The 14,564-nt window shown below is 27.5% G+C and overlaps 1 protein-coding gene across 7 annotated transcripts in view; it reads left to right on the top strand.

Moving 5' to 3' along the window:
- Positions 1-14,564, top strand: part of wupA (wings up A) — a 41,776-nt gene that overhangs the window by 14,088 nt on the left and 13,124 nt on the right. For 2 of the 7 annotated variants that reach the window (XM_014433489.3, XM_014433485.3), the window contains exons 6-8: positions 8,390-8,433; positions 9,552-9,693; positions 12,376-12,423. In XM_014433489.3, the coding sequence (XP_014288975.1) occupies positions 8,390-8,433; positions 9,552-9,693; positions 12,376-12,423 (234 nt within the window). Of the gene's footprint in view, positions 1-344; positions 446-4,296; positions 4,398-8,389; positions 8,434-9,551; positions 9,694-10,708; positions 10,913-12,375; positions 12,718-14,564 lie in introns of those variants that run through there. The other 5 variants (XM_014433486.3, XM_014433488.3, XM_014433492.3 and 2 more) reach the window with 5 other exon arrangements.

The raw sequence follows: 14,564 nt of genomic DNA, 5'->3' as shown, positions 1-14,564 counted from the left end.
TATTTTTTTGTAAGCACCATCCATGTTGAAATTTTGAAAAGTTGAAATGCTTTTGCTTATTATACAGCCATAATTTGCTTAATTACTTTTAAATTTATCAAATCATTAGGCTGCTTGTGTATTGTCCAATATAGATTTTGAATCTTATTTCTTAACAACGAGGATTTCATCATATTATGCCTAATTTATAAAAAGCTTTTATAATGTATTACAAGTTATAGTAATTATATTTTCATTGAATAAAACTAAAGTTTTAAATAACGTTTTACATTAATTAAAAATATATTAATGGTTTATCGGTAGGAATTATTAGTTCGTGGGCAATCAGGAAATTATTGTTTCAGCTGACCTGCAGACGATTTGTACTGAATATTACAATAAAATTTGCAGACTTGAAGGTGACAAATACGACCTAGAATGGGCGATTAGTATGAGAGATTTTGAGGTGAAAATCAAATGAAAGTTTTGTTATTTTTATTGTAAATTTTTTTCTATTGGTACGAAAAATGCAGCACTGTACATAATCAATTGATGCTGATGAATATGATTAGTAGGAGGCAGATAGCTGACTCAAAATGGGGAGGAAAACTGTGCAGAAAAAGTTCCCCAAAAAGCTTAAATTGTCCGTCAAGTTTAGTTTGTTTATATTATATAATAGCCCTAAGTAGAAATAATGTTTTGAATACTAACTCACTAGACAAATATTGTTCCACAATTCCCAGCTTATATCCTTCCTACTAATTTTGAGCAGAGCTTAACCAATATAGACATATCTATACACCATAACTTGTAATATTGTTAGTCCTTATATGTCATTTCATCCATTATCACAAAAGTATGTATGGAATTGAGTCTAAAGACCTGTCTGATATATTTCTTTAAATAAATTTGAACAATAAAAAAATTGTTTCAAAATAAAATGTAGTTAAAATGCAAAACTTATTTTCACATTTATGATTTACACTAATCTTAAAAAGAAGTGAGGAGTTATAAACTTTGGTTAATATTGCCTTATAGGAATAGAATCTATGGTTCATTGTTGAGTTAAATTATTGTTATATAAGATTTATATTTTTATGTAGTTGTCAATGAAATTTTTTGTTGCATTGATCAGCTATCTATGTAATAATTATTATTCAAAGGAGAATTAATAACTTAAGGGAAAAAATTGGATTCATCTCAAACTACATCCGGGACCCTCGAGCTGCAAGACCAAAGACAAAGAGGAAAATAGATTAAATCGTAGTACAAAACTTGGGCACCTTATTGGAAAGTGAATTAATTGATAGGCTGACTCTTTATCTAGACAACCAAAAACAAAAGCTAGTTGTTTATGAAAATCGTTTACGGAGATATAGCGAGGGAGCCTTGCGTAGAAAACAAAATCAGCAGTTCAAGCAGAATGAATGGCAGTTTTATAGAAACTTTCTGCAAAAATAAAACATATCGAGCAAATACCCTGATGATATTGAAGCCTACTGGAAAAGTGTGTGGAAAAAGCAGGGGAATCACCTCGAGCGCTTCTGGATAGAAGAAGAAATGCTAAGTTTCCAGAATGCCTCTGAAATGAATGAAGTGAGAGTATCAGTGGAAGATGTTTTTCGGAAGCTGTCAGGAACATGAAAAATTGGAGGGCGCCTGTACCTGACGGAATCCAAAATTATTGGATTAAAATATTTCATTGCTTGCATGAGTTGCTAGCCAAAGGATAGCAAGAAATACTTGATGACACACAAACGTCAAGGAAGGTTTCTCTGATGGCATCTCTTATATACTTCCAAAGAAGAATGAATTAAACCTATGTCCAAAAGACTTCCGACCAATAACGTGTTTAAATGGTTTATATAAAATTCTCACTTCTATCCTGGCGACCAAGATATATGAACACCTTGAAAATGAGAATATGATTCCCAGATAGGGTGCAAAAAGCAGGCTAGGGATTGTAAGGAGCTATTAGTTATAGATTCGTTCATTGCTACACAAGTCTCGAAAAAACAGCGAAGTCTTTCTATGACTTGGATTGATTATAAAAAGGCCTTTGACTCTTTTCCACACAGCTCGCTACTAAAAGTATTAGATATATACAAGATTCAATCTAATGTAAGCAGACTCCTTTCAAACCTGATGGCAGGATGGAAAACTACGCTGAAAGTCGGAACTACCTGCATGAAAACATTAAATGCAGAAAATACATAAACCTTATTTGAAGCTTTCAATTGTTATTCTTCCAGAATTAGTTTGACAGAAGGTAGATACGGACAGATAAAGATACGGAATTTGAAGATTGGAAGGGTATTAGAACTACAAATAAAGGAGGGAATAGAATTCCATAAGGAAGAGGAACGGATAAGGAAATATGTAGTGTATGGATTGCTTAGGTTATTTTGCAATTTGTTAAAAAATGGTACACAATTATTTGTTGTACTTTGGATTAAAAAGAATTATATGGATGTAAAGCTTAATACAATTTTTGAATGAAGTTTTAAATAATACTTTGTAAATATTCAGTTTATTGGTAATAATAATGCTAAGTATTTGTCAAGTTCTTAATATCTATTCAGTTCTTTTTTTTTTCATTTACTTTTAATGCCCATATCAATTTAAGATAAAATGTCAATTCCTTATGTGTAAAGAAAAGTGTCGGTTCTACCAGCTGTAGGAATTCGGATTAATAAAAACATTTTATAACATAATTTAAATATAGAAACTTGCTTTCTTTAATATTCTGACTTTTAGAACTGTAATTTTCTACCTTCTTACTCACTAAGCAATAGCTTCAAAGTTTCCAAGTAATTATCTCATGATATTTTTATCATTCCAATCAAATAACGGCATTCTTTTAACCTTTATAGTAGCACATTTATAATCATTATTTTTGGTTTCACATCACTAGAAGTACTGATAGAATCCTACAGAGGATTTAGATTTTCTTTTACTCAATCAACAAAATCCAAGATATCAACTGTGATTTTTTATTTATAAATTAGCACATTATTCAATTATTTAGAAATATAACAGACAGAGTAGATAATGGATATTTATAGGAAATAATGAAATATTGATTGGATGAATAACCTGTTAGGTGTTTAATTTACTAAAGATAACATAATATTTATATCCACTTGCAGCTGAGCTACAGACAATATGTAAACAACTCTGGGACAGGGTATACAAACTTGAAGTGGAAGTCTATGATAATGAGAGGTTGTTTCTAAATTCAGAGACTGAGGTATCAAATGAATAATCATCTTGTTCTTACTTAAAATCAAAGTGTGAACAAGACTTCATTTTTTATAGAAGTGTCTTTTCGCCTCTTCAATTTTAGTCTTTTCCTATTCTAAATTATAAGTAAGCTACATTTATTTACCTTGTTACCTGACAAAAGTAACACATATGGTAAATAAATTCCTTGGAATGCTCATAGTATGCAGTTAATCATTGTTTATATTAATATTTATTTAATTTTATCATTTCTTCATTTTAATTAGATGTGATAGAAATTCATGAGATCTCGCATGACTTTTTAAACATTTCAAAGCTACTCCTTTTTTTTATTATTTTGCTTACTTTTAATTGGAAGATTACGTACTCATTATTTACCTTTTTTTTTCTTTTCTTTTTTTTTTAATTCTTTCTCTTACTGTCATTTTATACAAAGCTGTGAGAAAGTAGTCTCTTTATAACCAAGAATGGGAGAGGTTTTTAATTCTTTTTATATCTTATTTGTTATAGCTATTTCCAAAAGTCAAGTGCTCAATTTCTGTCAATATTTTAAAGCATTGAGCTATTTTTTTTAATAATTATTATTTTTATGGTTTAAAATGATTTATAAAATATCTTATGAATATTATTTATTTTTAACATTTGAGCTAGGGACGTCACATAAAATGAATATAAGGATTACAACTATAATATTTAATACCAAAACATGATAATGTTATTTCCTTTGCTCTAGCTTCCTATTAATAAACTTTTAATCCTTATTATCACATTCTTTTAAAATCAACTTATTTTTAATTAATTAAACCTATAATTAATTGCTTTCAGATTTTGATATAAAATACTAATTTATCATATTAAGTAAATTTAATCCAAAACCACCCATACTTGGTCAATCCAACAATAACCTTACACATATATTATCAGTGAAGTATATCAATGTACATAACAAAAAGGAATAAAATAATTGTAAACGTTTTGATGAAATAATGATAAATATTTAAGAGAAGCAATACGAAAAATAAGGAGAAGTTGGTCAAACTATTTGTTAAACTAACAATTCGTGAATTTGCTCAGATGACCTAAAGGATGTAATTCAGCAGTATTATGACCGAATGTATCTATGCGAGAGCCAGAAATGGGACTTGGAATACGAAGTGAGGAAGCGAGACTGGGAGGTAAAGAATATTAAAGAACCAAGCAAGAAAACCCCAGTTTCATACGCTCCATTTGATTTTTGTCCTGTTTTATGTTTCATTACCTCTTATTTTGTTTCTAACTAAATACTCTTTTTCAATTTGATAAATGTAAATATTTTTCCTTACTGTAATTTAATTCAATCATAAATAGATATAATGAACAAGAACTTCATAGTGAAAAAGAGTGCTTAGATATTTTCATTGGCCAGTACAAGATATTTTGTTTGCAAACTTTTTGTTTTTTCTGAATATAAATATTCATTTTAATTATTTTACTAAAATGTTAAATTAGGATGCTTTTGTAAATCATTTCAAACACAATCAAAATTTAAATAATTGTTATGATAATAGTTCTCCAAAGAATTTAGTTGCGAGAAATTTGCAAACAATAGGAATTCACTGGCCAAGATTTTTTTCAGCAGAGTAGAATTTAACATGTAGTACGGATAGCTTAAATTGCCAACACATCCAAGCAAAACTGGAAGTTTGGTCGAACAATTTTGTAAATATACCTACCCACCTGTACCTACCTGCTTGGTATAATATATTCATCTAGTTTGTTTAGATGTTATACATGTGTTTACTTGATACTTAGAGCAACCATCTGATATAAGCATTTTCATTTAATAAATTAAAGATTTATCTGATGAAATGTTAGGCTGGGTAAAAGTATTAAAAATTCAATTAAACCATTTTAAGATATATTAAACAGTATTTACTAATGTTCAAATATTTTTTATTTGTCATGATTTAAATCAATCAAATAGTTCTCTTTTTTTTTATTTCTTAGTAGTAACAGTAATAAAAGTGCAAGATATAAATTATTTGATATTAAATTGTGTCACAAAAGTAAAGTTTTCCTAAAACATATTTTACTGAAAAATACAAAATGTGTAAATAACAATATAATACAAAACTACTGCATAAATATTTCATTACTTTAAATATTGATTTTACCATTTAGAAACATCACAATGGAAAGAATTATTTTATTATTATTTTTTTTTACCTATAAGAGTAGTAAGGAACCATTGCTCGGAAAAAAAATTTATATTTATAACAACAGTTTCTGTGGAAATCAGAAAATATTAAATTTGTCCTATATATTAATATGATTGGCATTCACTATACCACTATTTTTAGAAATTAATATTGCTGTCATTCTTAGTTAAGAAAGTAAAGATTATTCTTACTGGGAGATTTTCAAACAAATAAGAATTGTTTAGTCAAAATATTTATTCAGTGGCAATAATTTGAAAGAGATTTTTAGTTTTAATATATCCATCAAATTGGGCTAATGCCTCTAGCCTTTTTACAGAAGAAGTTTATTTTATAATTTAGAACTGGGCATATAATTTGAATACTTTGTTTTATGAATGTCGTAGTCAGGATATAGAAATTAAATTAAAAAATCCGAGACATTGTTTCTGTTATTGTACTATATCTGTTTAAGAATTGAAAATTAATGAAATCAAAATGTTATATATGAAATCATATGGCATTGAAAACAGATTAGCTTTCATTTTTTATTTTTACATAAAGAATTTTCTTAATATTACTATGTTGATTAATCTTGTCTACTGGAATTATTAATATAATTACAGAACCCAAATAAGCTTTTAACTATTTTAACATCTGTAAAACAGGCCTAGAAGAGGAGTTTTTAGTTTGTGGAAATTTAATTTTGCAAACAGATGAATAGGTCCTGAAAGTGTTGAGCGGATGAAAGACAACATTCAAAATTCATTTTGTACAGTAGTTTCTTACCATAAATCATGAGTACAAATTGACAATATAGTTTAACTTCGTTTAATGCTAATTTATCTCTCCCACTATTAATTCTCAGGCATAAACATATTAAGAGTTAGCAGGGAAATGATATATGATAAATGTGAGCGAACTTAAACTAGTAGGGTTACTACTCTTGAATACCGTCAATCATCATAACTTTCCCTTTGAATCAGTAAAAATGTTGAAATTGGGCTTTAAAAAAATAAAATAATAACATAGAATGTGTGTGAACTTTGAATAAATACAGAGTTGCTGACTTTTTTTTTAATTTAAAGTAATTGAATGCTTAGCGAGTCTGTTTAAACAAGACTTAATCGTATCAATTATAAGGTCTTATCCTTACAGAGCAGTATTAAATTTGTCCCTTTTTTCATTCATACAGTTCTTATTGTAACTTGAAGGTGCGTGACATTATGTGACAATAAAACTAAGAATGAACATCTTGGAAATACATTAGCATTTTTTCTTCCTTTTGTTCAATATATTTTTTTATTTCCGATTCTTATATCACTAATGAGCATTTTCAAGGAATTACAAACAAGGGGAAACAGATGGTTGAACTAAGAATCAAGCCTGTTCCCAAATAGAACTATGTATCTAACTGCACAAAGTCTGAAGAATTCAAAAGTTATCAAAAGTTTACCTCCAATTATGTTATTTCACTCCCTATTTTAACCATGAGCATGTCCAAATTAAAAAAATGAATTAATGAAATTGCAGTTAAAACAAAAATATCCATTTTCTAAACATTTGTCAATTTTGGTAATAATTTGTGAAAAGTTTAGCTACAGTTAAACTATTTTCCAAATGTCATAATTTTATAAATAAATATTTACAATTTTATAAATAAATATTTACAATTTTATAAATAAATATTTACAATTTTTATGAATTCTTCTGATTTTATATTTGTCATTAAACATATTTGTACTTTTTATGATTTAGTCTGACTGGTTAATGATCCAATTAGTATGTAATTTTTCTTTCATTTTTAACAAATTACATTTATATAAAGCACTTTTGGACAAATAAATAAACAATTTTTAAAAGCACAGACCAGATACCTTGCTTTCAACTAATGCTAAATAGCATTTCCTCCATCTTTAACCACCTTTTTCGCACAGATTTTTTTTTTTGTTTTTTCTCCCGTCACTTGAAATATGTATTTTTTTTATTGACCTATATTTTTCCAAGAATTTTTTATAATTTTTTGTATTTTTGAAAAAAAAATTGTAGGAAGAACCTTTCACAATAAGGTACCACCATTTTTTAAGTAGATTTTTGTAGTATTTTTATAGCGTGTTTATTTGACCTAAACTTCAGTAGACTAACATTATATCCTATATAATTTTTGATATTTTTTATCATTTTTGAAAAAATATTGTTAAATGATTGTCATAGAAACGCAATGGTGTTTGTGTGAGATTTTATATGTAAAATTTGAAACAAGTTGTAGTTTGCTCTATCACTAACTGAGTTAATGTGTGTAAAACTAAGCAGTGTCTTACTATATATATATATTTTTTTTTTTTTGCAAGAAACATATGAATTTGAGCAGCATTTATACATTTTATATGTTGCATGCTTTTATAATTAATACTTTTTATATATTTTTCATATATGTTTCTTTCATGATTTTATTTTAATAATCTTTTCCTCTTTTCTTTTTTTAATATAAATTGTAAAATTTATTGCTGTAAGCAATAAAAGTGTTTTTTGCTTTTTTAAAATCTTGTTAACATTATAATCATATTATATTTTAATTATATTTCAATTTAAATATTTTATTTTAAAACTTAAAAACAGTAAAGTTCAATGTCGATAGTGCATTTTTTCTTACATTAAAGTTCTGGTACATAAAGCTTATTAGGGAATAAAAACTTTTTCAAAGTTTATTTCAACTAAAAATCTTAATAAGCATCTTGATTAAATCGGCTGAATAAGCAATATTAGTTGTATACTGATTTGAATTCATGGAAAATAGATAATCAGTTTCATAAGATCTGTTGAGAAAAAATGTGCTATATATGGCTTTGATGATATAATAAAAACGTTAAATTAAATAAACAATTTTTGATTTAGTTCAAATAAGAAGTGAAAAAATATGCCAACATTATGGCTTATTTTTATTATAACATAAAGATTTATAGTAATAAAAATGTGAATCTTCTTTAAAACAGATTGCGGATCTTAACAGCCAAGTCAATGATCTTCGTGGCAAGTTGTAAGTAAAACGATAATTAATTACAACAAAATAAAATACTCCTTAAAACAAAGCTAAGAGTAGTTTTTAAAGTTTTATTTCATTGTTAAAGTTAAAAAAGGTTTAGCTAATGATCTGAACTGTTAATTATTAAGTTTCATAGTTCATTGTCAATAGCACTTACTTCTATGTGAAAGAATTACAAAATGGAAAATTCTCTAATTACTTTTCTCATTCAAATAATATATGATTTATTTTTCTAAAATTCTTAGATAATGTATTGTCAGCAAGTCCACCAAAGGCATCTGAATTGAAACGTAATTGAAGTGTTTAGTGCTTTAATACTTCTGGAGGTAGAATATTCTATATTATGCTAGATTTCAATTGGAGTTTCACAGCCTCATAAATAAAGATACATCAGCATTCAGTAACTTTATTTTTTTATTGTATCTCCCTCCCTGACTTTCAGGCACCATGGGTTTCAGCACCATTACTTTATTATGCTGTTTATGCATTTCTTAACACTGCCGATATACATCTTCAATTTACAATGTTCTTATTGAGTGTTCAGTTATTACTTCCCTCATCTCTAGGATGGCCCCTGTCTGCTTCTGTGCCTCCTCTGTCCACTTATGTGCTATTAGGGTAGAGTTAAATGAACGCATTTTTCACATTTTCATAAGTTTCTTAAAAATGCCTGATTCAATTACATCTTATAAAAATGTCTGAAATCTATTTGCAAGGGGACAGCTACTTTACAAGGTACTAAAACTCTTGGACCTTGTCGAGTATGGAGAAAACAAAATGAAAATTGTACAAGTTTCACTCTGATTTTATCTTGGTGCCTGCTCAATAATGGTGGGGGTAGGGAAGAAAAACTAGCCTTATCTATTGAATTTTCTTCAATAGTCTTTTAATATTTTTTTTTGTTTTCTGTAATGTTTATTCATGGCCAATTTTTTATTTAACAAAATAAATGATTATTGAATTCAATAATTAGATGCATTTTTGTTTCAATTTATCGATGTTTTAAAAAACAATCATTAGATGAACCTTTAAATCTTAGTTTTTTGTGGAGTGTACCTACATAAAATAATTATTACCGATCAATTATTGATATATATTGTTTTAATTTCCAGCGTTAAACCCACCTTGAAAAAGGTTTCCAAGTATGAAAATAAATTTGCCAAACTCCAGAAGAAGGCTGCTGAATTCAACTTCAGAAATCAACTCAAAGTTGTAAAGAAGAAAGAATTTACCCTTGAAGAAGAAGATAAAGAGGTATGGATATTCTTTTAAATTAAAAAAACTACGTAAATGAAATGTAATTCAGGCAACTTTCAATGACAATCTATTTTATCTTTAATTAGATAAATAAGCTACTTTTTTTCTTTTAGACTATAAAATCTTCCTAACATTTTATGATCTTTAATTAATCAAAAAGAGAGCATTTGAGTTTTAGGTAAATTCATGATAGTTATTTATTCAAAATGAAATTTAGTAACTAAGTAAAGAAAGTAAAAATAATAATAAATTTTGAAAAGAGTATAAATGTTTGTAACCAGAAATATTTTACCAAATAAGTGCAACTCAAGAAAAAATTATAACCATGAGAAGAGAAATAATAATCAAAATTACCCAACATAATTTTTCCAAATTGTTTACTGATGCTAACCAATTAGAAACTATTATGAGCTGGGTAAAATATTCGTCCTACCTACTTACTTCTTTACCAAAAACTTTGATATTTACTTTCTGGGAAAATAGTTGATTCTTAATTAAATCAGAAACTAGGTACCTACACAGTCCAAAAACAAAAACCAGAAAATATATTATGTAAATCATTATAAAGTGTAAGTAATTATTAACTATCACCATACTATGTTTTTTTTTTTTTTTAAATAAAATATGACAGATATTTTTAAAAGCTTTGCAATAGTTTAGAACAATTTTTTTGTTGTTCCAATATATTTTTTATTAGAATAATTCAATACTTTCTAAAGTATCCAAATGCATCTATCCATTTTATTGTTTATTTTTATTGGAAATAATCTTATTTGTTATTCCACGTCAGAATGACAAGGCTGAAAATATCCTTCTGTTGCTCAGCTATATCATTGATGTGAAATATCCTTGTGATGCTCAGCTATATCATTAATGTGAAATATCCTTCTGTTGCTCAGCTATATCATTAATGTGAAATCATATCAAAAGATTAATATCACTCCTTGTCATTCTGATGACTTACTACAGGTGTCATACTGATTTATTTTTTCATACCTGTCTCTTAAAACAGCCCAAGAAGTCTGAAAAAGCAGAATGGCAGAAGAAATGAACTCTGATGGAACTTTACAACTTTTTTTTTTCATACAAAACCTCGAAACCCCATAGACCTTTAAATACCTTATTGAATTGTTTATGTTCAACCTTTCTAATATACATGTTACATAATCGTTAAATATATGTTTAAAATACAACCATGTCAATGTGTTTAACTTCCCTTATGTGTTGCTTTTTTGTGTTTTTCCATTTATTGTACCTTTTTTTTTTTTCTATTTTGACGGTATATTATTTTTTATTAATTTTTTTTATTTCATTTTTTTTTTCATTATTGTTTGACACTTAAACAATAGGGGGTTAAATCAGGTACTTAATTCATTCAACATTTACACTAGATTATGTGTCCAAACCAGAGGTGAGATATTACAATTATAAAAAAGAATGCTGGGAGCCTAACCAAGTTTATTTAGAAGTTAGATTAAAATTAATACCATTTGTAACTAACAACAAAGAAGAATACAATTGGGAAAAGGAACCTTGGACATTCCTACCACTGATATTAACATTTCATCTTCTAGGTTGTAAATAACAAGCATGGTTTTATTCCCTAATTATCCTTTTTCAATTAACGATTTAGTGCACATGTTTAAAATAACCTTTTCTCTCTCTCACGTTTTCATTACCTATTTGTGAACACAACTCTATCCATTCCCTCATGATCCTTAAAAAGAAATGTTTAAAGAATGATAATGTTAACGATGCCATTATGCTCTTACATAAATATATTATTTGCATCTAATTCTAATACTGTGAATTTGTAAATATTGTATACTTCGTGTGTACAAAGATGTGTTAAAATGTATATAAATGTATTATATAAACATATTTAAGTTATAAAAAATATTTTTAAAAAATTTTGTAAATAGTTAAATCATATCTAAAACAATATTTAATAAAAAGCAATTTTAATTTTAAGTTATCACTCAATATTTTAATTTTTTTCAATTATAGTATTTATGAATAATTTTATATCATGGAGATAATTATTTATTTTGGTAGTATCAAAGTATAACAGTAAAGGAAGTTTTAAATTTATTCAAAAGACAATAAGATTTTAATGTTATGAATCTATGGTACTTAAAATTAAATCAACTTAAATTTTCATAAATGATAATGTTCAGATTTATGCAGTATTGTCTGCTTAATGACATAACAGTAAAAGTATAGTTTATATTTTTATTTAACATATCACATTAAAAAAAAAATTAAGTTGTTTATTTGCATAAAAGATTTTATAATAATCAAATTACAAATAATGACTATCATAAGTTCTAAAAATTACAAATATTATAGATTTTTAATCTTGGATAATTTTGAGTATCAAAATAAAAAAAAAAATCGAATTGCAAATTTAAAAAATAAAAAAGTAAATTCTATAAACAAATCAATCTATTTTTTTAACAGTTATGTAAAATATTGAAAATTCTGAGATGTTTTATTTATAATTTTCTTTTCGTTTTTGCCTTCAGCTTACAAAACAGTAGTTTTTGACTTATGGTAAAATACAAAAAATTCATAAATAATTGTAATGTGGAAGGACAAAATATAAAACAAATATATTATAGTCTTATAATGTTTTCTATTGTCAGCCTTATACTTATCTTGGATTTTGATATTTTACAGAAAAAAGGAGGAATCGTCGACTGGTCCAAGAAGGATGAAAAGGCAAAGGTAGAAGCATGAAGCGCATGGAGAACGAATCATCCTTTCATGGATATTATGTCCTTATGTTGTACGTCCTTGTTGTTTTCTGTTACATGTAAAACCATATTATTTTTCTATCCTCTCCACATCATGTGCAATTGTGAAGTAAGAACAAGTTCTAGCATGAACCCTTAGTTCTTTGGAATCCAAAGCATGGTTAAAAAATATAATGATTGCCCCCAAAAAAAACAATGATAATCCTCAAACCCATAAATGATATTTTGTATGTTATCTTTTGTCTGAAATATATGATAAGTTTCATTCTGTTTGTGTTCCTGGTACCTCTCTGTTATTTTTTTCTTATTTAAGTGTATTTTATTTTTTAGTGACATGAGATATAAACATAGATGGTAAATAGCTGAATAATAACAGTTGAAGAGCCATTTAATTTATTGAAAATGAAGTAGAATAACTATACATTTAATGAAAGAGAAATAGTTTTTTTTGTTTTGTTTTTTCTAAGCCTCATGGGTGCGTGGGTATGAGAAATAGTTGCAATATAAATTTTTTTTATTCTTTTTGTTATTGTATCAAAGGAAACATTAGAGGTGAAGGATATATTTTCTTTTTAAGGTAATGATGTGGAACTACCACTCTCCAGGTGAATCTCTCTCATGAATTTAACTCTTATAAACCTTGGTTGGTATATCTGGTACATTGCCTTAATCATGGATCTTTTCATCCACATTTGGTCCCTCTTGGTTTCAGTTTAAATCTTGTTTGGAACTTTATTTTACTTGCACATTCGTCCATTTTCTGATCCCTACAGTTTGATGATAGCCTGCTGTGGGAGGAAAACTGACTAATTTTGGCTGTTTGCTTATTTCTTAGTTACCAATTAATGATATGATCTGCTAAGACTCTTTGAAACTTTTTAGAACTTCCTGGCTGCTTTCCTTATTGATGTGGATAAGTCTTCTCTAATATTGATAAATATACATACTGAAGAGATTATTGTATAAAATTCACCTCCAGTTCATTAGTATAACTATTTTCTTTGCCATATTTTGTTCATAGTTCTTGGGCATACACTTCACTGTTCCATAAGTTTTCATTATAAAAGGCTTTTTAGTGGTTTGATAATTTAACAACTTCGTGGGTAAAACCATCTCAAACGATTGCTTCTTCTTTTGTAAACTTCCCATTCAAAGGGCAAAGTCTGGAAATGACAAACTGATATCCCTGGAACCCTTCAGACCAATTAACAGTTTGGATTACAAGTCAGTTGGTTCAAGCTTTCACCAGTTCCATTTCTTCTCCATAAGAATATATGTTTGGAGAATGTGTTCTGTAGATTCTTCGCTTTTCTCACATTCGTATAAAGGAGTTGGGCCAATTTAAAAGTATTTGTAGTGAAGAAAATTAAGCTAATTATGATCAGTTCTGTGGCAGAAAATCAAGAATTATTCTCTTCTTCTTTTTTACTTGTAATGACTTTAAATTATGAAAAAGTAACATCTCCCAATAAATGTACAATTTAGGATTTATTGGTGAAAATTTGAAAAAGTATTCCTGGGACATGGTGAAGAGATGTGGTAGATATTGCCAAGTTCTCATAGGGACTTTACTAGAGCTCAAGATAGCCGTATGAGAACAATGGGACAACATACCCTAAGAATTTATTAACAAATTAATTAATTATTTAATTAATCAGCCTTGATGACTAAATAGAATTACCAGAGCTAGAGAAGTCACAAGATTCTTATAGGGACCCTCTAGGAACTCAAGATAAATAGTCATAAGAAAAGAGTGGGACCCCAAGAATTTCTATTTCCAACAAAAATAATTGGGTTAATGCCTCAATGACTAAATAGCTTTGTCAGGACCTGAGGAGGCATTAAACACTATTTTTACATTTAACTTTACAATTTTAGAACAAGATATCCCTCGGACAAAACTCATTACAATAAATTGACTAACAGACTAAAAGCAGAAATTAGAAAACACAGAATACAAAATTTCCAGAACTTAACAGAAAACTTAAATACCACTGACAAATCATTATGGAAAACTACTAAAATACAAATCTTTCAACCATCCACTGCTCACTGAAAATAACACTTGGAGACGATCAGATGAAGAAAAAACTCAAATGTTCGGCGAACACC

The sequence above is a fragment of the Halyomorpha halys genome, unplaced genomic scaffold, assembly GCF_000696795.3.
Source record: "Halyomorpha halys isolate HHAL.00 unplaced genomic scaffold, Hhal_1.1 Scaffold1218.1, whole genome shotgun sequence".
NCBI classification, from domain to species: Eukaryota; Metazoa; Arthropoda; class Insecta; order Hemiptera; family Pentatomidae; genus Halyomorpha; species Halyomorpha halys.
Note: the sequence above shows the minus strand (reverse complement) of the source record. Positions and strands in the feature narration are given on the sequence as shown.